The sequence below is a fragment of the Alexandromys fortis genome, unplaced genomic scaffold (assembly GCF_014885135.2).
Source record: "Alexandromys fortis isolate MF-2015 unplaced genomic scaffold, M_Fortis_MF-2015_v1.1 scaffold_90, whole genome shotgun sequence".
Taxonomy (NCBI): Eukaryota; Metazoa; Chordata; class Mammalia; order Rodentia; family Cricetidae; genus Alexandromys; species Alexandromys fortis.
Genome location: NW_026067985.1, coordinates 4992965 through 5013145, shown reverse-complemented (window position 1 = coordinate 5013145; position 20181 = coordinate 4992965). Strand labels below are relative to the sequence as shown.

Sequence of the window (20181 nt, the reverse complement as noted above, 5' to 3'; positions counted from 1 at the left end):
TAGAGAGGTCAGACTCCCCGCAGGCGCCCGGGCAGCAAAGGACACCACCCCAGGCTCCCGGGAGCCTCCCCACACTCCAAACACAGCATCCTGCGAACCGCCAATTTCAAACTTCCCAGCCCTGCCCCGCCCGAACGCCCTTGCCCTCTTCCTATTGGTCGCCAGTCAAGGCAAGAAAAGCTCTGATTGGTTTTCTTATTTCACTTCCTCCAGCCCTCCAAGACCAGGGCAGGTCCTGGAGGAGACCCCCTGCTGTCCATCAGCGACGGCGAGCGCTGATTGGTTTAAGCACGGCTGAGACCCGCCCATGCCGTTTTTCTCAAACGCCGGGGCGGGAGGCTCAGGGCGGAGCGCGGCGAGTGTAAGCGGGGGTCTGCAGCATGTGAGTTTGGGTCGTGTGGTGTGTAAGTGTGTCTGTGTCTGGGGTGTGTGTGTGGAAAGGGTCGGGAGGGGACTCCCCTTTCCCGGGTCTTCCCGGATGGCCCGGTCCCATACTGATGCCCACTTTGCCTTCTGCGGCTGGGAGCCTCAGGATCTCAGGGGCCCATGAGGGTCTGCTGAGGTTGCAGTCCGGACGTGTACTGGGGTAGTCCCAGTGTCTGTGGGTTCAACCCTAGGTCCGTGAGTGCAGCTCCAGGGTTTCTGGGTGCAGCTCCGGAGTCTATGGGTTCAGCCCTGGGTCTGTGGGTTCAACCCTGGGTCTGTGGGTGTAACCCCGGGGTCTATGGGGGGCAGCCCTGGATATGTCGTGACAGCTCTGGGGTTTTGGATTCAGCTCTGGGTCTGTTGATGCCGCCCTGGGTCAGTGAGTGCAGCCCTGGGTCTGTGGGTGCAGCCCTGGGGTGTGCTGGGGGAAGCCTGTGGAGGGGAGTCCGGGCTGTGCTGCTCTGGATCCAGGGGCTCCTTAAAGAGGACTGAGTCCCCTGTAGCCTGTGCCTCCTGCAAGCCTTCCCTGCGTTGTTCTTGCCGGCACTTCCCTTTATCTGTGTGATCTTAACTCACTTACTTAACCTCTCTGTTCCAGTTCCTTCATCCTCTTCCACGTCTAAACTGGTGCCTCCTTCTTGTCTTCTTGTCTTCCTCCCTGTGTGGCCCTCTGGGCTTTCTGCTGTGTCAGGCCAGACGTCCTTCCTCAGGAGCAGTGCCCTCTGTACCCTCCCGGGACAGTGCGCTGTTCTTCTCCCAGATAACCTGCAGGGCTCGCTGGCCATCCCCTTCAGGGCTTGGTTCCACACGTTGCATCTATTTTAGGCAGAGTTTTTAATTTTGTAATTTCTGAATATTACTGTTTATATACCTTTTTAAATTTTTAAAGTTAGCATATGAGGTGTAAGGTATTGTAGTAGCCGGGGTTCACCAGAGGAGCAGACTGACAGAATGAGAAAACAAGTGGGGACTGACTGGAGTGGCTTACCTGCTGTAGTCTGGCTAGTCCAACAGTGGCTGTCAGTGCTTTTAAAAACGATTTATTTCTGTTCTTTATGTGTATGAGTATTTTGCCTGCATGTATGTATGTATGCACCACGTGCCTGCCCAGTGCTGCGGCGGCTGGAAGCGCCCTCCTCCTGATGTGTTTAGGGAGATGGGATCCTGTCAAGCCCTTCCTGCCCTAATGTCAGTACACACGTGACTTTCCCCAGTGTCCTTCGGGCGTCGGCGGAGAGATGCTGAAGTTCAAGTATGGAGTGCGGAACCCACTGGATGCCAGTGCCTGCGAGCCCATTGCCAGTCGGGCCTCCAGGCTAAATGCGTTTTTCCAGGTAGGAGGCTGCCTGCCAATGATGCGCACCCTCGGCTGTTACGGTCATTGCCTCTGATTGTATGAGACGGATATTCTTGGGGGAATCCCGTTTGCTGTTTTACATGACCGAACTGAGCTGGACAAAGGTGCCACTGTGCAGACGGTTCCATGGCTGGACCTGCCCTTGAGACACCTCATCTCTCAGACTTCACACTTCTAAACCTCGTCCTTTCAGTTAAAGAAAAGAACAAAGGGACTTCTTAAGCGTGGTGTGTGTGTGTGTGTGTGTGTGTGTGTGTGTGTGTGTGTCTGGGTACCCAGAGAGAGAGGCCAGCGATAGGCTTCAGATCCCTTGGTACGTGAGTTACGGGTGTTTGTGAGCGGCCGATGTGGGTGCTGGGACCCAACTGCGGTCCTCTAGAGGAGTCAGTCAACAAGCCCCAGTGGAGACACAAACTTCTTTTGTACAAGGAATGTCTGCTTTTTCTTTTTTAAAAGATAAATTCTTTTTTATTACATAGCTCTGGCTGTCCTGCAATTTTTCTATGGGCACCGGGCTGGCCTCGAACTCACAGAGGTCCACCTGCCTGTGCCTCCTGAGTGCTAGGATTAAAGGCGTGCGCCACCACACTTGGTGGCTGTCCATCTGCTGTTTAGATAAAATACCACACCTGGGTAACCACATCCCTTGGGAGGCACCTAACATTTCCTTCATCCTATAAGGACAGATGTCCTGAAATTGTTTCTGAGCAGTCTCCTAACCTGTTTGTTTCTGTTGTATGTGGGACTCTGGTGAAATAGGTCCTTGCTTGGCTTGTGGAGTCACAAGTTAGGACAAACAGGGAGTGGTGAAGACGGACGTCTTAAAGCTATAGTCCTATCGTCCGGCATGCATTTGTTAGTTGTGTTGCTTTGGGTAAATTAATTTGAATCTGCTTTTTATTTCTTATTTATTTATTTATTTATTTATTTATTTATTTATTTATTTATTCCAAAGCAGGGTTTTATGTGGCACAGGTTGGCCTCAACTCCGTGTGTGTTTGTGATGAATGCGTGTAGGACATGTAGAGGTATGCGTGCGTGTTCTTGTGCCTTTGTGTTCATGCACCGTGGCACTCGAGTGGAGGACCAAGGATGATAATCTTTGTTGTCTTGTCCTTATTTTTGTTGTTTTTGTTTTGTTTTCTTTTTGAGACAGGGTTTCTCTGTGTAACCCTGGCTGTCCTGGAACTCACTCTGTAGACCAGGCTGGTCTTGAACTCACAGAGATCCCCCCGCTTCTGCTTCTGAGTGCTGGGATTAAAGGTGTGTGCCTGGCTTCATCCTGTTTTTTTTTTTTTTTTTTTTTTTTTTTTTTGACTGAGTTCTCTCTTGTTCAATGTTGTGTTTTCGAGGCTAGCTGAACTTGTGATTCTCTAGTCTCAGATTCTATTCCCTGTGGGGGCATTTAGGATTAGAGGTTCTTACGCTACCATATCTGGCTTTTAGGTGGACCCTGGATATTCAAACTCAGGTTATCAGGCCTGTCTAAAAAATGCTTTTAACTATCCTCCAAGTCACCTCCCTGTTTTCAAAACAGGGTTTCGCTATGTAGCTCAGGCTGGCTTGGCCTAGAACTCCAACCCCAGGTTGACGATCCTTCTGCCTTCATTTTCCTATGCTGAAAAATGTACCTCCATGCCTAACACTTACCTTCACCCTGGCCTTCTGCATGCTGTAGTGACTCTGTACCCTGCTATGGCCTGCTGAAATGGGATATTGTCCAGGCAGCCCTGGAAAATTCCCATGATCCTCCAGCTGCAGCTTCCACAGTACTGGGTATGTGCCGTCACACCAGGCTCAAATCTACTCTTACAGCAGGAGCCGAGGTGCCTTTTCCATCGGGTTATTGATGGGTTAATGAGATGGTCCACATGAAGTTTTTTGTGCCTTGCCTAGCTCTTGGCAAGTCCTTTATAAATGAGCCTTGAGGCTATCCTGGGCTACTTAGCAGGTTTGAGGCCAACCTGAGCAAAGTAGTAAGATCCTGTCTTAAAACAAAAGAAAAAAAAAGTAAGAATGCTAATTCGTTTTTTAAAAAAGATTTCAAAGATCCAGCTGGGCTTGATGGTGCACGCCTTTAGTCCCAGCACCCCGAGGCAGAGGCAGGCAGATCTCTGTGAGTTCAAGGCCTGACAGGGCTACATAATGAGGTTCTTGTCATTCAGGGTTGCATAGTTAGATCCTGTCTCAAAAAAAAAATCCATTTTATTTTAATTATATACCTCAGAATGTGCTGTGCATGTGTGAATGGAGGTGCCTGGTGTCTTGAAGAGGGCATCGGGTCCCCTGGCGCTGGAGTCAGCTGCCTGATGTGAGTGCTGGCCACCAGACTCATCCTCTGCAAGAGCTGTTCAGGCTCTGAACTGCCGAGGTGTCCTCTAGCCCGGTATTTGTCGTTAATACTAATTGTAGCCTCATGTCTCAGTTTCTCTTCGTGTTTCTGTGGCAGGATGCTCTGGCGAAAGCCTTTGGGCCCACGACAGTCAGGGCAGGGAGCTGGTCACGTGACATCATCGGCAGTCATGCTGCTGTTGCTAAGTCTCTGTCCTGCATTTACACAGTCCAGGGTCCCCTGCTTGGGGAACAGTCTTGTCCAGCCCACAGCTGAGATGGGTCTTCACATTCAGTGATTGCAATCTAGATAATCCCTCACGGGTGTGTGCGGAAAGGCGCTCTTAAATTGTGTTCCGTTGGCAACATGGGTCATCGCACATACTGTGGTCACAGTCATGATGATCTCATGTCATGGGATGTCTGTATGATGGCGGGTAATAGCCTTGCTGACATTCACTGCCCCCCTCAGAGGGGGGGAACGTGGAAACAGTGGGAACAGCTTGGTAACTTGGGGTGTGCTGTGGAAATGTTCCTATTTACCTCGTGAGACAGTTCTCACAGATGAGTGCTCTGTCTGTGACCTCAGTGTCTGAATGCTGTCACATACAGGACCCTTGATGGCTTTACTTTACACAGACGCCCAACTAAAAACCCAACAGGTCCTCATTTGTTAAGGGCTGTGCTATGGGGCTGGAGAGACGGCTCAGCCATCGAGAACACTGCTGCTCTTCCAGAGGACCCCAGTTCAGTTCCCAGCTCCCACATGGCGGCTCACAGCTGGCTGTAACTCCAGTGCCAGGGATCTGATCCCCTCTTCTAGCCTCCGAGGGCACCAAGCATGCAGGAAAAACACCTGCACACATAAAATAAAAATTTAAAAAAAGGGCTTAAGGCTGATGAATAATTGTTGTCACAGTTATGGTTCTTGATTCAGCCTCATAATAAACGGTAAGAACTGTTATTTTCAGTGTGGACAGGAGGGACGTGGGGCTGGCCTAAAGTCACGCAGCTTGTGAGACACTTAGGTAACATTGGGACTGTCTGATTTCTAAGACACATTACTAGCGTGTGTCAGACAGAGCTGCTCTACCATGTTTTATGTTTAAATGTCTTATGGGAAGGATTCTGGGTAAAACCTTGTGCCGATTTTTTTTTTTTTTTTTTTTTTTTTTTGGTCAGTTTGACACACTAGAGTCATCCATCTAGGGAGAAGGAACCTCAACTGGAAAAATGCTTCACCAGCTTGGTCTACTGTAGGCAAGCTTGTAAGGCGTTTTCTTGACTAGCGATCGATGTGGGAGGGTCAGAGCGAGCAAGCCCCCAGTAAGCAGTGTTCTTCCATGGCTTCGGATTCAGTTTCTCCCTCCAGTTCTCTGACTTGCCTCTGTGATGGGCAGTAAGCTGAAAGACCCCGTTCCTGCCCGTCTTGCTTTTGTCGGGGTGTTTGTCACAGAGGTAGAAAGCAAACCAGGGCACTTTTACTACATCTCTTTTTAATGTCCAGTGACTTTAGTTGATTGTTTTTTGCTATAACAATGTACCCAAGGGTTTGTGCTTTATAAACAAAAGAGGCCACATAGTTCACAGTTCTGTAGACTCAAGAGTATGCCACTGACTTCTGCTTGGCTCTGCTTGGCTCTGCTTGGCTCTGAACTGGCAGGGGCATGTGCAGAAATCACATGGGCAAGATAGGAAGTAAAAGATCAGGCCTACTCCCTTTCTAACATCCTGTTACCATCTCCCAAGGTTAAGAAAAACATTTTGTATCTTGGAGAGCAGATAAGTGTCTCACCCGATCTTGAAGACTAGAGAACCTCCTACAGGGTCTTAACCCACCTTTTAACGCTCCCACCACTTTGACACTGAGGTCCAAGCTTGCAGCCCACGAACCCTTGGAGGGTAAACCGCATGCAGATAGTAGCAATGAGTGCCTCCTGCCCCAGGAAAGGTTGTGGCAAAGTGTCTGGGTACATGAGCCTCATGTGCCTGCCGAGGCCACTGTGCTGTCCCCACACCGGGCTGCCACCCTGCCGGTTAGACACAGTGCTGGTTTGTTTTCTATTAAGGTATGTCCTTTAGACGAGGTCTCAGACGGTGTGGCTCCCTCCTGCACAGGGCACTTCTGTTTGGTGCTTGGCAGACTTCCAGAGCCACAGAAATCTCGCAAATCACCAGGCAGCCAGGGCTTTGCCAGCTTTTTATTCTGCCAAGCAAGGATGTAGAAAACAAATGATAGGAAAAAGCCATTACTTTCTGGTCTTTTCATTTCCTGAAGAAAGAGCATTTTAAGAAACATGGAGAGAGGAGGAAAAAGCATCCGAACAAAGGGCCATTTCCAAGTTTGTGTCCCCTGAGCTTTTGGAGAAGGTACCATGGGGCTTAAGCCTCCTTGAGTCTCTGGGAACCCCTTGTCTACTTGGGTTTAACTCTCAGGTGAAGGGTCAGGCAGGAAGGCCCCGGAAGGCCCAGCACTTCCCAACTTGACCGAGTCTCCTGGAGAATTTATTAAAATCAGTTCTAAACTGCAGTCTAGAAAATTTTAATTCAGGAGGTTGGTAATAGGGCCAAAGAATCTGTTCTCTTGTGATTCTCTAGTGATTCAGATGCAGCTGCTCTTTTATGCCGCCCAGTGTTGTATAACAAGCCCTACAGTTTAAAGGTATAGTGACGCCTTTTCCTAGGGTTTTCCAGCAGGCCTGGTGGTGCAGCCTTCAATCCCAGCTCTCTGGAGGTAGAGGCGGTGGATCTCTGTGAGGTGAAGGCCAGCCAGGATGGAGACCTTGTTTCAAAACAAACAAGCAAGCAAACAGACAACAAAGCCCAGCAGGTTGGCTGTGCTTCAGTGGATGGGCTTGCTTTTCCCCATGATATCAGCTGTGGTTACTCAGTTCACAATCCACTGAGATTACACCTGGGTCAGTAGAATCTAGGCACTGACTGCTCACTAAGGCAATCTTGCTTATTTATTTTTTTTTTAATAAATTTATTTATTTTACAAACTAATTCCAGTCCCCCCACCTTCTTCCCACCCCATCCTCATCTGCTCCTCAGAGAGGATAAGACTTTCCCTGTGGTCAACTACCTCTGTCCCATGACCTTATTGAAGCTGGCTGTTTTCTTTGTTTGTTTTCTTTGTTTTTTATTTTTTGTTTCTTGTTTTTCAAGACAGGGTTTCTCTGTAGCTTTGGAGCCTGTCCTGGAACTAGCTCTTGTAGACCAGGTTGGCTTCGAACTCACATAGATCCCGCCTGCCTCTGCCTCTCGAGTGCTGGGATTAAAGGCGTGTGCCACCACTGCCCGGCTGGCTGTTTATTTTTAAATGGAATTATTTATCCTTGGGCACATGTGTGCACGTGCCGTTGTGCATGGGTATCACAGTGTAACTTAGAGAAGTCTGGAGGAGTCGTCTCCCTGTGTTTTGAGGCAGGTCTCTCTTGTTTTGCCAAACCCTAAATGTCGCCTAAACTTCTGTGCATGGCAACTGCCTTCCCAAAAAAGAACCAAGGCAAAGTCTGTTTGGTGTCTGGAAGTTGTGCCCTGAGCCAGCGCACTGCCATTTGTGATTTGTGCCGTTCTGCCGTTTAAAGTGAGTCTCGGGGATGGCACCTGTGCGAATGGATGGTGGATTCCGAGGGACATGTGGCGTGTGCCGGGAACCGGTAGTGGCTCTCTTTTGATCCCCCCCCCTTTTTTGAACTCATAATCCTCCTGCCTCAGCCTCTCACGTGCTAAGATTGTAGGCATGACGATGCATTGAACTTGTGTGTGTGTATGTAGGCAAGCCATAGACATTGGGTGTATTTCCTTTGTGTGTGTGTGCACATATGTGTGTGCATGCATGTGTGTGTTTGTGTGTAAACAGCCGTAGATGTTGGGTGGATTTTCTTGGTGTGTGTGTGTGTGTAGGCCAGCTGTAGACATCGGGTATATTCCCTTGGTATGTGTATGTGCACGCATGTGTTCGTGTGTATTTGTGTGTAGACAGCTGTAGACGTTGGGTAGATTTCCTTGGCTGATCTCCGCTGTAACATTTTGAGATAGGATCTCTCACTGCTCAGCAGTTCCACAGGATGAGCTGGCCAGTAAGCTTCAGGAATCCATGTCCCATCCCCCAGTGTTGGGGTGGCAGGCACTTGCCACTGTGCCCAGATATTTTACATGGGTTCTGGGGATCCGAACTCAGGTCTTTATTCTTGTGTGATGGGTACTTTACCAACTGAGTTATCACCCTAGCCCCTGAACTCTTAAAAATCTCCTTTCTGTGCCTCCCTCCTTTAGCTGTTTTTACACAGAGAGATTGCCCCACAATCCATGGCCTCACACGGGAATCATTGCTCTAAACCAAGGGTTGCCAACTCAGGTCTTGGAGGCCAAACAGTAGGCATAAATGACTCAAGCTGGCCAGACAGAAGACCGCAAGTCAAATCTACAGTGACTTTAGCGCCCCCACCAAGAGGGCGACATCACTCAGCTCCTGCTGTGTTACCAGGCAGAACAGGGCAATATTGCGAGATCCACTGGCACTTCAGGAAAAGACAGATATTCTGATGTGTGTGTGTGTGTTGTGTGCGCATGTGTGTGTGTGTATAAAATCTGATTTAAAAATTTTAAAAATATTGGCAGATAATTCAAATTATTTTAAATACTTTAAGCCAAACAAAACATGTTTGTGGGCTAGACACAGTCTGCCAATCTGTAACTGATCCCACAGATCATGAATAAATTCGGCTTCACGGTAGGCATCCATTTCTGCTACTTGAGATGAATTAAAAGAGGCTGAAGTTGTGTTAGCAGGCGTCCAGCCACATGGGGAAGGGGTGGCAATCATTGTTTCCTGTTGAGGAGATACGGAATCATCTCAAAACTTGCGGGGTCCGCAGTAACTGTTCCCATGAAGCTCAGACTCCAGGCAGGAATGACCATTTACAGGGACGGTGGTCTCGTCAAGTCTTTTCCCCAGATGCAGGTGAAAAACCCTGCACAATGGACCCATGCAAATAATCACTTAATGGGCCCAGAATCGTTGCCGGTGTGTTGTGAGCAGGTAGCTGGTCAGGGCGCTTGTGATTTACTCTGCGTGGATGTTATTGATCAGAGCTTTTCATTATTGACAGAATCTCCATCTGCTGTTTGCCATTTTCAGGGGAAAGCGCCCGTCATGATTCAACAGCAGCAGTCTGCTCTTTCCCGGGAAGGGATCTTAGACGGCCTCTTTGTTCTCTTTGAAGAGTGCAGCCAGCCCGCCCTGATGAAGATGAAGCACGTGAGCAGCTTTGTCCAGAAGTGTAAGTCGGGGGAACTCGCTCTCCACGTCTCCCCTGTCAGAAGCAGGGATGCTGGAGGCAGAAGACGTGGGCGGAAGCTGCAGAAAACCATAGTCTGCATAAGACTGACCCAGGGGGGTATACAGATTGCCTGGTTGTAACCTGGAGACCAGACTTCAGTCCAGCTTCTCACTACAAGGGATGGATTCAGTTCAAAAGGGAATTATGTTGACTCATGGGACAGAAATCCAAGGATGCTTCCTTCAGGCAGGACTGGTCCCAGAGACTTAGCTCTGTTCTTATACTCTGAGCCAACCTGTCCTTCAGGCAGAGTAGGTGCAGTGTTTAGGGGCCATTGTGTTTAAATTCAGTAAGATAATTTGTTTAAAATCATGATAGTAGACGAATACGGTGATGATCCTGAATCTGGTGTCTCCTTCTCGCTCTCCCTCATGGCGTGCATATGCCGTGCCAGTGAGCTACACCACCAGCTCCCTGGATTGTTTGCTTTATACCACTGATGTCATAAGACATGGAGAAGCAGCTGATGAAGGCAGGGTGACCTGGGCCTCTGATGTCATGGCTCAGCTGACTTTGACTGCGTTTCTGATTTTGCTCGCCTCCCTGTGTTGGGGCAGTTGGGTGCTGGTGCTGATGCCACATCTGCTTGTATTTTCCACTGGTGATTTCAGTCAGTGGGCATCCTGCTCCTTCAGCATCTCTTAGAGAAGCACTGGGAGGCCCTTCTGGTTGTCACAGCCGGGGCAGGGGAGGGTGCTACTGGGCGAGCCGGGGTCCTGTGACGCATGCACAACACCCAGGATTATGTAGTCAGTCGTGACAGATCTGAGAAACCGCCTCATCTGACATGGCCATCTAACCAAGCACTCCAGCCTGTAGAGGCCGAAAAGGATAGTTTTGTATCGCTTCATCTTGGGTTCATGGTTCAAATGCCTTCATCTGGGGATTCCTCTGCTCTGTGATGTATTGGCTAAAATTGCACGCTCCGGGCTCTTAAGATGGAATGTTCTAGATGGCTTGCTCAGTGTCTGTAGTCCTGGCTGGAAAGCTGAGCTCCATTGAGATTTTGGGATGAAAGCAGACTCAACCTGTCCACCCATGCCTCTCTCGTGGAGATCAGAGTCTTATGCTCCCTGTGGTTTCTCTGTGTGGCCTTTAAAGTGAGGGCCTGGAAACTGTGAACTCCGGGTGTAAACAAAGCTTAGGGGAACCAACTCCCCCCCCCCCCTGTGTGCTTCAGTCACACATTAGAATGCTTGGAACAGGAGCGATGTGACTTTCCAAAGCCTGAACTTTCTCCCACGTGACCTTTTAAGAAAAGGCCTGGGAAACCCCTGACCTATGAGGGTTCTAGCTTCGAAGGCCAGGCTTCCCCACAGTGGCCCTGAGTGTACAAGAGCACTGAAGCTCAGGCTGTTTTGAAGGTTTTCTTTTTTCTTTCTTTCCCTTTATTTTTTATTTTATTTTTTTTTTTGGTTTTTTGAGACAGGTTTTCTCTGTGTAACAGTCTTAGGGGTCCAGGAACTAGCTCTTGTAGACCAGGCTGACCTTGAACTCACAAAGATCCACCACCTCTGCCTCCCTGAGTGCTGAGATTAAAGACTTGCCCCACCACCGCCCTGCCTTGAGTTTTTTGAGGATGTAAGATCCTTGGCTGTTGTCAGGCACCTTTCTGTTACCGTCATCAAACACCCGGGATGGCTGCGGAGTGCGGGAGATGAAAGGATCGTTTGGGCCTGTACTTTTGGGGTTTCAGTCTTTGGCTGGTTGCTTTGGCGCCTGTGACCAGGCAATATATCCCGGTAAGAGTGTGTGGTGCTTACGTCATGGCTAGGAATGAACGGGAAAGAGGGAAGGGGCATCAGGGTTCCGCTGGTCCTTTTCAAAGGCGCACCCTCCAGGACGACTCTTGCCGGGAGGTGGACTTCTGCAGCCTATGGTGGTATCTCTGTGTGGGTGTTGAGGAAGGAAAACCAGCGAGCCCACTTTCCTTGCCACGGTGATGGAGTAGCCAACAGATGCAAATCAAGAGAAAAGGGGTTTGTCTTGGCTCACAGTGTGAAAGAGTTCATGGCAGAGGAGTGGCGGCAGGGCCTTGTAGCAACCCCTTGTCACAGAGTGCTGACCAGGAAGCGACGAGCTTGGGCAGGAGGAGAAGTCTATGAGCTTCAAGGCCCACATTCCAGCCACTCAAATCCACGTCTCTTCCTGAATGGCCCACAGCCGACCAAAACAGTGCCACCAGCTGGGGACCCAGTGTTTAAGTACAGGAGCCTGTGGGGACCATTTCACATTCAAACATTAACAAGGGCTTCACTGGCTTGTGTGCACCTTGTCTGCTCTCAGTTCCCTCACCCGGGGAAAGAGATTATCTTGAGCAGGTCTTTAATCCCCAGCACGTGGGAAGCAGAGGCAGGTGGATCTCTGAGTTCTAGGCCAGGCTAGTCTACAGAGTGAGTTCCAGGACAGCCACCAACAAAAACATTATCTTGATTAGGTTGAGATAGGGCGACCCACCCACTGTAATTGCATCACTTCCTGTATAGAGACCCGCCCACTAATTGCGCCACTTTCTGTAGGGAGGCTCGCCACTATGAACACATCACTTTCTATAGGGAGACCTGACCTCTGCCATTGTCATGTCCTGTCGGGAGACTCCCTCTGTAATTGCACCATTTCCGGGGCTAGTTTGCTGGCCCAGTATAAAGGAGAAAGTGAGCGAATATGTTGGGACCAGCCTCCCTGGGCTCCTGTTGCCTTGACCTTCCCTTCCCACTATGGTGGACAGTACCCTGGGACTGTACCCTTAGTTGCTCTGTCAGGCTATTTTGTCTCAGTGACAGCAGTCACTAGGACACCAGGCTTGTCAATAGACACTGCCCGCTGACCACAGTGTCCACTCTGGCCAGCCACCAGTTATGTATCTTCAGAATGTCCTTGAGGTATTTACTGGCACTTGAGTTTCTTTGACTGCTCCTCTGGTTTCTTTTGAATATGGAAATTATCAAGTAGGCAGTGGGAGGGGGCAGAACTTGGAGGAACTCGCTCCAGCCCCTTCGTTAGGTTTGAGACCCTGGGGACCCTTAAGAGCAGTCAATCATAGAGAAGCGGGGTGTAATCAGGAGCTGGTGCCAGTGGAGTGGAGATTTTTTCTAGTAGATGTTCTTCCGGGAAACTGTTCCATATTTTTTGAAGAGGCTTCCTGGTGAGGACCCTGAAGAGCCCATGATTGAGATCCGGTGATTACGTTAGTGTGAGCTCCACCCCCTGCCCTCATCCCCTTTGAGGTTCTATTTCAGAATGTGAGCTTTGCTTTCGCATGTGGAGAAGGGTCCATCAGCCGCCACTGTCCATGTTTGAAGGAGTGGAGCTTTACTCCGGAGCTGCAGAGGAAATGGATGGAGAGGTGGCCAGAAGTGGTGCTTCCCACAGATGCCGTGACCTTGAGCCGGTGGAGGGCAGGGAATGAGAGTCCGGGAACCAGGGGAGGCGTTGTTGTCTTCAGCTGCAGCTCTACCTTGGTTAACTGTGGACACATGTTCTGGTTGCATCATTAGGTGATTTTTGTCATCATGTGGCTATCATAGGATGCTTACACAAACCGAGATGGTATAGGCTAGTCACTGTATTTGGCTGCTGTTTCTCTCTTTTTGAGACAGGATTTTCCTATGTATCCCTGACAGTCCTGGAACTCACTATATAGACTAGGCTAGCCTTGAATGCCCTGAGATGCACCTGCCTCTTCTTCCCGAGTGTTAGGATTAAAGGCATGTGCCACCACACCTTGCCTACGAATTCTTTTAAAAAGTATTCTCTCTTGGGACTAGAGAGATGGTTTACCAGTGAGGAGCATTTGCTTCTGTTACAAATAACCTGGGTTTGGTTCCCAGCATCCTCATGGCAACTTACAGCTGTCTAACTTCAGTTCGAGGGGACCTTGTGCCCTCTTATATAAAACAAATGCTTATATAATTTGTGTATTTTTTAAAGTGACACCTAACTCTATATTTGAGATATAGAATGGTGTTACAATAGCTGCTTATTTACTTATTTCTTTAAGAAGTTATCTGTTTTCTGCGTGTGGTGACACATGTCTCAAACCAAACCAAAACACACTTGTTTATCTTTACATAAAGCATGTGACTTAATATTTGCCACTCACTTCATGTCTTTAATTTCTTTTATACATTTATTTATTGTGAATACAGTGTTGTGCCTGCATGAATGGCTGCACACCAGAAGAGGGCACCAGATCTCATTACAGATGGGTGTGAGCCACCATGTGGGTGCTGGGAACTGAACTCAGGACCTCTGGAAGACCAGGCAGTGCTCTCAACCTCTGAGCCATCTCTCTAACCCCCGTTCCTCTAATTTTTAAAGAATTTGATGTATGTGTGTGTGTGTCTGAGGGTCGCTGTGTGCGCCGGTGTGTGAGCTCACGGAAGTGACATCGGCCTCTTTGCACTTTGTTTACCTAGCAGTGCACTTGCTGAGCTGATATTCTTTAAGATACACACCAGATGATGCTTTAGCTATTCCAGATACAGGGGTGCCGCTGGGCGCCACACTTGAGTGCTCCAAGAACAACAGTTATGTGATAGGTTCCAACAGGCTAAAGTGGACTAAACGGCGTCTGCCGCCAGGCACGCGGCAGCCATTCTGACTTGTCCCACCATGCATTACAGATGTATTTATGATGGTACCGTTCTATATAAACCTGTGCTGTGAGCCCCATGAGAACAGAACATGTGCAATTATATGTAGTACTTGATAATGGTAATAAAGGACCATCCTACTGTGTTATGTTTTTGCTATATTATCCTGTCTGTCATCTCAGTGTATACCTGCTTAATTAGGTGAGCATGAAAGAGTGTGCCTAACCTCCCAGGCAGCAGCCTCGTCATACATGTTCTGGAGTCAGGAGACTATGCTGATGGGACAAAGAAATGCTAACTGCTCAGCGTGATGAAGGAGTATCACAGTGATCTCATGTTACATATTAAAGTACACAGGTGTGGGCCTGGGTTCAGTTCCCAGCACACACACACACACACACACACACACACACACACACACACACACGGAAGCTCACAAGCATCAAGGTGATTTAACGCCCTCTTCTGGATTATGTACACCATACATGTAGGCAAAAACACTCATACACAAAAATAAATGAACCTTTTTTTTTTTTTCCTTTTTGGACAGCGCTTCCCCATGTAGCCCTGCTGTCCTGAGTTGATGTTTAGATTATTACTAGTGCTGATGGAGGTTTAGGGTAGGTTGCTTCTGAGTGTTTTCTGTTTAGTTTTCGTCATGAGCTTCTTCTTGCACATCTTTTCGAGCCGGTGTTGAGGGTTCTGTGAAGGATGGATTCCTAGACCTTGAAAGGCTGGACTGAAGTTCCGGGAAGGAAGCTGTTGATTCTGCTGGGTTGACTTTTTGTTCCCCTCACCCCCACGGGTCCAGTTGTCTGTCTAACAAAGCCACAACCTGGGCTGTGTTTTCGTTAACGTCCTCTGTCTTGGTTTGCCTCAATATTCAGGGCCCACTGGACCCATAAACACTGAAAGTTCAAGGGGATGATGAGTCCATATGGTTCTGGGGTCACAGAAGCAGCTGGTATGGGGAGAAGCTGTGCAGCGTTCCCCCCATTTCTCTTTTCTAAAACAGCCAGGGGCTTGATTCCAGCACCTCACCTATTCACCCTAATAATGCAAAGCCTTCGGGGGGGGGGAGGGGGAAAGAGATTTGCAATGCTTTCCTGCACTTCTGAAGGCATCATCATTTTCCCCACAAAGCAGTTTGTCTAACGTGTGTGATTTAGAAGCCAGATCGTCCCCAGTGACAGGCCCAGGGTTTCTGAGTCGGGCAACATCGTAAGCAGTTTTGGGGCCCAAGGCCCTAAAGAAAATGAAGAGAGATTGGCCTTGTGTACAGCGGCAGCCAAGTCAGGTTCAAACACAGAAAGCTGCGAGCCAGCACGTCCGGTTAATTATAACTCAGCACTCAAATACTTGACATGAAGGAAGCCCAGGAAGGGCGGGGGGGGGGGGGGGGGGGGGGGGGGGGGGGGGGGGGGGGGGGAGTAGACGGGGCTTGGCATGGTGATCGAGAACAAAGGGGAAATGCTGTGCAACCCCCAAGTTTGTGTCCATGCTGGCTTCTTTTTGTAGGCATGTCGGTTCTACTTTATTTTACACGTGTGTGTGCATGTGCGTGTGCATGTGTATAGGTCAGAGGACAAATTGCAGGCGTCAGTTCTCTTTTGCCCCCCCCCCCCCCGTGTGGATCCCGAACCATCTCCACGATCCTAGATCTACTTTACACATGCATCTGGATCCACCTACTACTCTAGGGTGGTTCCCCACGGGACCAAGGGAGCTTGGTATGACTGACTGGCCACCGTGAGAGTGGGGGTCAGAAGTCAGCCAATACCGTGGAATTGACCTCGTTTGCCTTCCATCCAAGAGAAACAGCGGAACTAAGGTTAGGTTAGCGGCAGAGCACCTTGGTGGGCCTAGACCACGCCATGCTGCCGAGACCGTACCATGCAACAGATCTCACATAAGAGGTTTATTTGGGGAGGGGGAGTGGAAAGGCTGTCGCAGAGTGGGGATGAGAGAGAGAGAGAGAGAGAGAGAGAGAGAGAGAGAGAGAGAAACAGACAGACCAGAAGACCGAATGAGCAAGAGAGAGTCATGATGTCAGGAGGGACCTTTTAAAGGGCACACAAGTCACATAGGGGAAATACACAACTCACAATGACAGTGGGAAGGAATGTGCTGCCCCTGGTGGTGGAGGGTGACAGTGTGTCTGGTGTCTGCCAGGGCTGAGTCCCGAAGGGCAGGCGGGGGTTGGGGGGGGGAAGCCTTCCTCTTGGTTCCTTTCATCATGAGAACAACATGTGGAGATAATGTGGCTGTAGATTTGGGGTTTCCATGGGAACTTGTAGTACACATGGACACATTCACGTGTGCACACAACCCGCAAAACTAATAGCTACAGATGTTGAAGTCTCTTATGTGGACTAGTGTGGTGTTTGCATATACCTGTGCACACGCCTTCTCGAACTTGAACCAATTCTGTGTTGCTTGGGACACCCACTGTGGTACCCTCTGCAGTGCCTACTGCGGTACCCTCTGCGGTGCTCATTGCGGTGCCTCTGTGGTGCCCTCTGCGGTGCCCACTGCAGTGCCCTCTGCAGTGCCCACTGCGGTACCCTCTGCGGTGCCCTCTGCAATACCCACTGCTGTGCTGCCTTGGCGTGCATTCGGTGTAGATGTCTGTGTGCCACATACTCAAGTTCTGCATTGGAAATTTTCTGGAATGCTCTTTGTTCATTAAGAGCATTGTGCATGTGAATAGGTGCTTCCTTCACGATTTGGATGCAAAGGCCAGAAGGTGACTTTTAGGAGCAGATTTCTCTTTACTGGGTCATCCAGGGATGGAATTCAGGTTGTCAGGCCTGCATGGCAACAGCTTTACCCACTGAGCCATCCTGCTGGCCTTCCAAATGCTCTTGATCTGTGTTTAGTTGGTTGACTCTGTGGATATGGAGGGCCACCTGCTTCAGTGTCTGAGGGACATTTCAGCGCAGTCTCTTGGTTTTCTGTTTATGGTGTGTATGTGTGTGTGTGGCATGCATTTGAGTGTGCAGGTGTGTGAACCCCCAGAGTCCCGAGCAGAACGTCAGGTGTCATTTTCTCTTATTGTTCACCGTATTGTCTACAGACAGGGTCTCTCATTGAACCACAAGCTTGCCATTTTGGCTAAGTTGCCCGGCCAGTGAGTCCTTGGGATTTACCTGTCTCTGACCTCTGGTGTTGGGGTTGCAGACATGTGTCACCATGCCTGGCTTCTTATGTGGGTGCTGAGGATTTGAACTCAGATCCTCATGCTTGCGGAGCAAATGTTCTTAATCATTGAGTTGTCTCCCCAAGCCTCGTCTTTCAGCTTTCAATGTGATACGTAACTATGGGATTCTCTAGGGTAAGGTTTTTTGGTGTTAGGATTTGAACCCAGGACCACCTGCATGCTAAGTACATGCTCTGCTACTGAGCTGCACCCTTGGCGTTTCTCACTTTCCTTTGGTTATAACCTTTATTTCCGATGCAGCTCCTCTGTTACTCACGGGGTTCCATTTTTTAGGTCATCAATGCTGTTCTTACAGACGAGTCAACAGAGTCCTTGCTTAGCTAGAGATGCCCGTCTCACAGTATTGTTAAATGTGTGCGAGATCCTGCACTGCCACCCCTCAGTCCCGCCCTTCCCACATGGATCTTGGCTGGAGCCACTGGACCTGTTAGTCCAGAAAGTCAGAGTCCCAGGCTCATCTGGGTGTGTGGCTGTCAACTGGAGAGCAGACGCCAGCCCGTTTGGACCTGGGGGCTAACCGTGTACCCTTTCCAGTTCTGCGTAGAGTAAGGCCGGGAGAGCAGTCCTCTGCAGCAGTGCAGGGGCCAGTGGCACAAATCCAGGCAGAGCACGGCCAGCTGGAACAGAGTGATCAGGAATCAACAGCCGTGCTGGTGGAAAAGCGGGGGTCATGCTGCTTAGGTCACAGTGTCAGGCCAGGCTGGAGGGCGTCAAGCTTGTTGACCCCAGCACTGCCCTGCAGCCCTCAGAGGAAGGAGAAAAGCATCGCATGTGTGCTCCCTTCTGACTTCCCAAGTCTACAGGATTCGAATTATAGCTACCATGGAAACCGTACTTTGGAATTTCTGGAGCCCTTAATTTTAACAGATAAAAGACTTTTGTGCCGATTTTTATAATTATTCATGATGGATGAGAAAGTGACTCAACGTCTTTTTGACAGGGAAGGAAGACAGAATACATTTTTCTTTCTTTCCTTTTCCCCTCTTTCGCAAAGATGCATGCATTTGAAGTAAGTGTATTTTTCTCCCGGGTGTAAATCTTCCATCTTCCACAGATTCCGACACAATAGCCGAATTACGGGAGCTCCAGCCTTCAGTGCGAGACTTTGAAGTCCGAAGTCTTGTGGGCTGTGGTCACTTTGCTGAGGTGCAGGTGGTTAGAGAGAAGGCAACTGGGGACGTCTATGCCATGAAGATCATGAAGAAGAAGGCTTTGCTGGCCCAGGAGCAGGTAGGAACATTTGAATCTCTGCTCCTTCCTCTGTCTGTACCAAATGTTCACCACAGAGACAATAACCTGCTAATTTGATGTCTAGGATCCAGTAAGATGTTAATTACAGGTACACGGACAAAAAGGCCTCTCATGTTCTTAGCTCTCCTCAAACTGGTGTTGATTAATTTTGCAGCCTCAGAAATTTCCATCGGTTTCTTTGTCAGGACTGTGTAGTTGCATTTTCTTTTAGAACCACGTTGGGCTTTTAAATTAAGGATCTCAAGATGATCTGTCAGGGGCCATGAGCTTTGGTCTGAGGGACACGCCTCAGGCTGGGGTACTAGGGCGGTGTCTGCATGTGTGCATGGCTAGGTGTTCCTGCTGCGGGCCCACGTGTTCCATCTCAGAGCGGGCCTCTGCAGGAGTCAAAACACAGCTGTGTTCCCTGCCTGTGAGCTGCTCGTCTGATAACAGGTCACGAAGTTGTCTTTTTAGTTGTGTTTTTTCTCCCTTTGAGGAAAGGCTGCGCTCGCTCTCAGACATATTGATTCATTGGCTGTGTTTTCGAGAGACAGCCGTCACCTTGGAGTTGAGAGAGTCATTCGTTAGTCGCAGGCAGTCTAGTGCACATTGTGTGTCTGATAATGTCCCCGGCTCCGTGGGAAGCCTGCGGAAGGAATTGAAGTCCCATGCCTGTGCCTTGCAGGGTCGGATAGCTGCACCCAGAAGTGGAGGGAAAATGCAAATCTCCGGAGCAGGTGCTTGCCAGCTAACACACCACAGACGGGGAGAGAATTAGCAGGTTCATTAGCGGTGGTGTGAAGGGCGATGTCATGGGTGAGCCAAGGGCAGCCAGTCAGGAAAGTCCTTCGGGTGAGAGGGAATGGAGGCTGTGGGCCGAGGAGTGATGGGATGCGCCAGGTAGACATGTGGCTGAGGGTGACGGCCTGGAGGTGTGAGTCCTGGGGTCCTGCTCAGGGGTGTGTATGTGTGTGTGTGTATGAGTGCGCATGCGTGTGTGTATGTGTGTGCATATGTGTGTATGTACACACCCATGTGTATGTGCGTGTGTGCATGAGTGCATGTGTGCATGAGTGTATGTGTGCGTGAGTGCATGTGTGTGTGTGTGTGCATATGTGTGTATGTGCGCGTGTGTATGTGCGTGTGAGTGCGTGCATGTGTGTGCATGTGTGTGGAGGGGTATTTGGTTTAGAACTAACAAATTAAGACATTTGGGTGGCAGGGGTCTACAGTTGAGGGGAAATCTCAGCAACTGAAGCTTTTCATCGTGTTAAACTCTACATAAGGTAAAATTTCCCACGTTAACCATTTTTACTGTAGAAGTCAGTGGCACTAAGAAGTTCCGCCATGCTACAGCCCACAGTTGCCATCCGTTCCTAGAACGTGGCCACCAGCCCTGTGTTAGACTTCAACCTTGTGACAAAGTACGTGAGAGAAACCGAGTTAGAGGGGAATGGGCCGTTTTCACTGGAGCATCAGGGATTTCTCCCCACGGTCAGCTGACTTCATGGCTTTAGGCCTGTGCTGTGGCAGAAGACCATGGTGGATGGCATGTGACCACTGACGTGAGAGAAAGACCTGGGACAAAATGCTCCTTCCTTGGGCATGCCCAGTGACCTCCAGCTAGACCCTACTAGCTGACATTTCATTTGTATTTTAATAAATAAAGCT

The 20181-nt window shown here is 49.4% G+C and overlaps 1 protein-coding gene across 10 annotated transcripts in view; it reads left to right on the top strand.

The window, feature by feature from the left end:
- The first annotated feature begins 333 nt into the window (after window positions 1-333).
- Window positions 334-20181, top strand: part of Cit (citron rho-interacting serine/threonine kinase) — a 175807-nt gene continuing 155959 nt past the window's right edge. For 9 of the 10 annotated variants that reach the window (XM_050159019.1, XM_050159018.1, XM_050159017.1 and 6 more), the window contains exons 1-4: window positions 334-382; window positions 1641-1760; window positions 9261-9402; window positions 18332-18507. In XM_050159019.1, coding sequence (XP_050014976.1) covers window positions 1665-1760; window positions 9261-9402; window positions 18332-18507 — 414 coding nt within the window. In that variant the 5' untranslated portion in view covers window positions 334-382; window positions 1641-1664. The remainder of the gene's footprint in view (window positions 383-1640; window positions 1761-9260; window positions 9403-18331; window positions 18508-20181) is intronic. The other variant, XM_050159012.1, reaches the window with a different exon arrangement.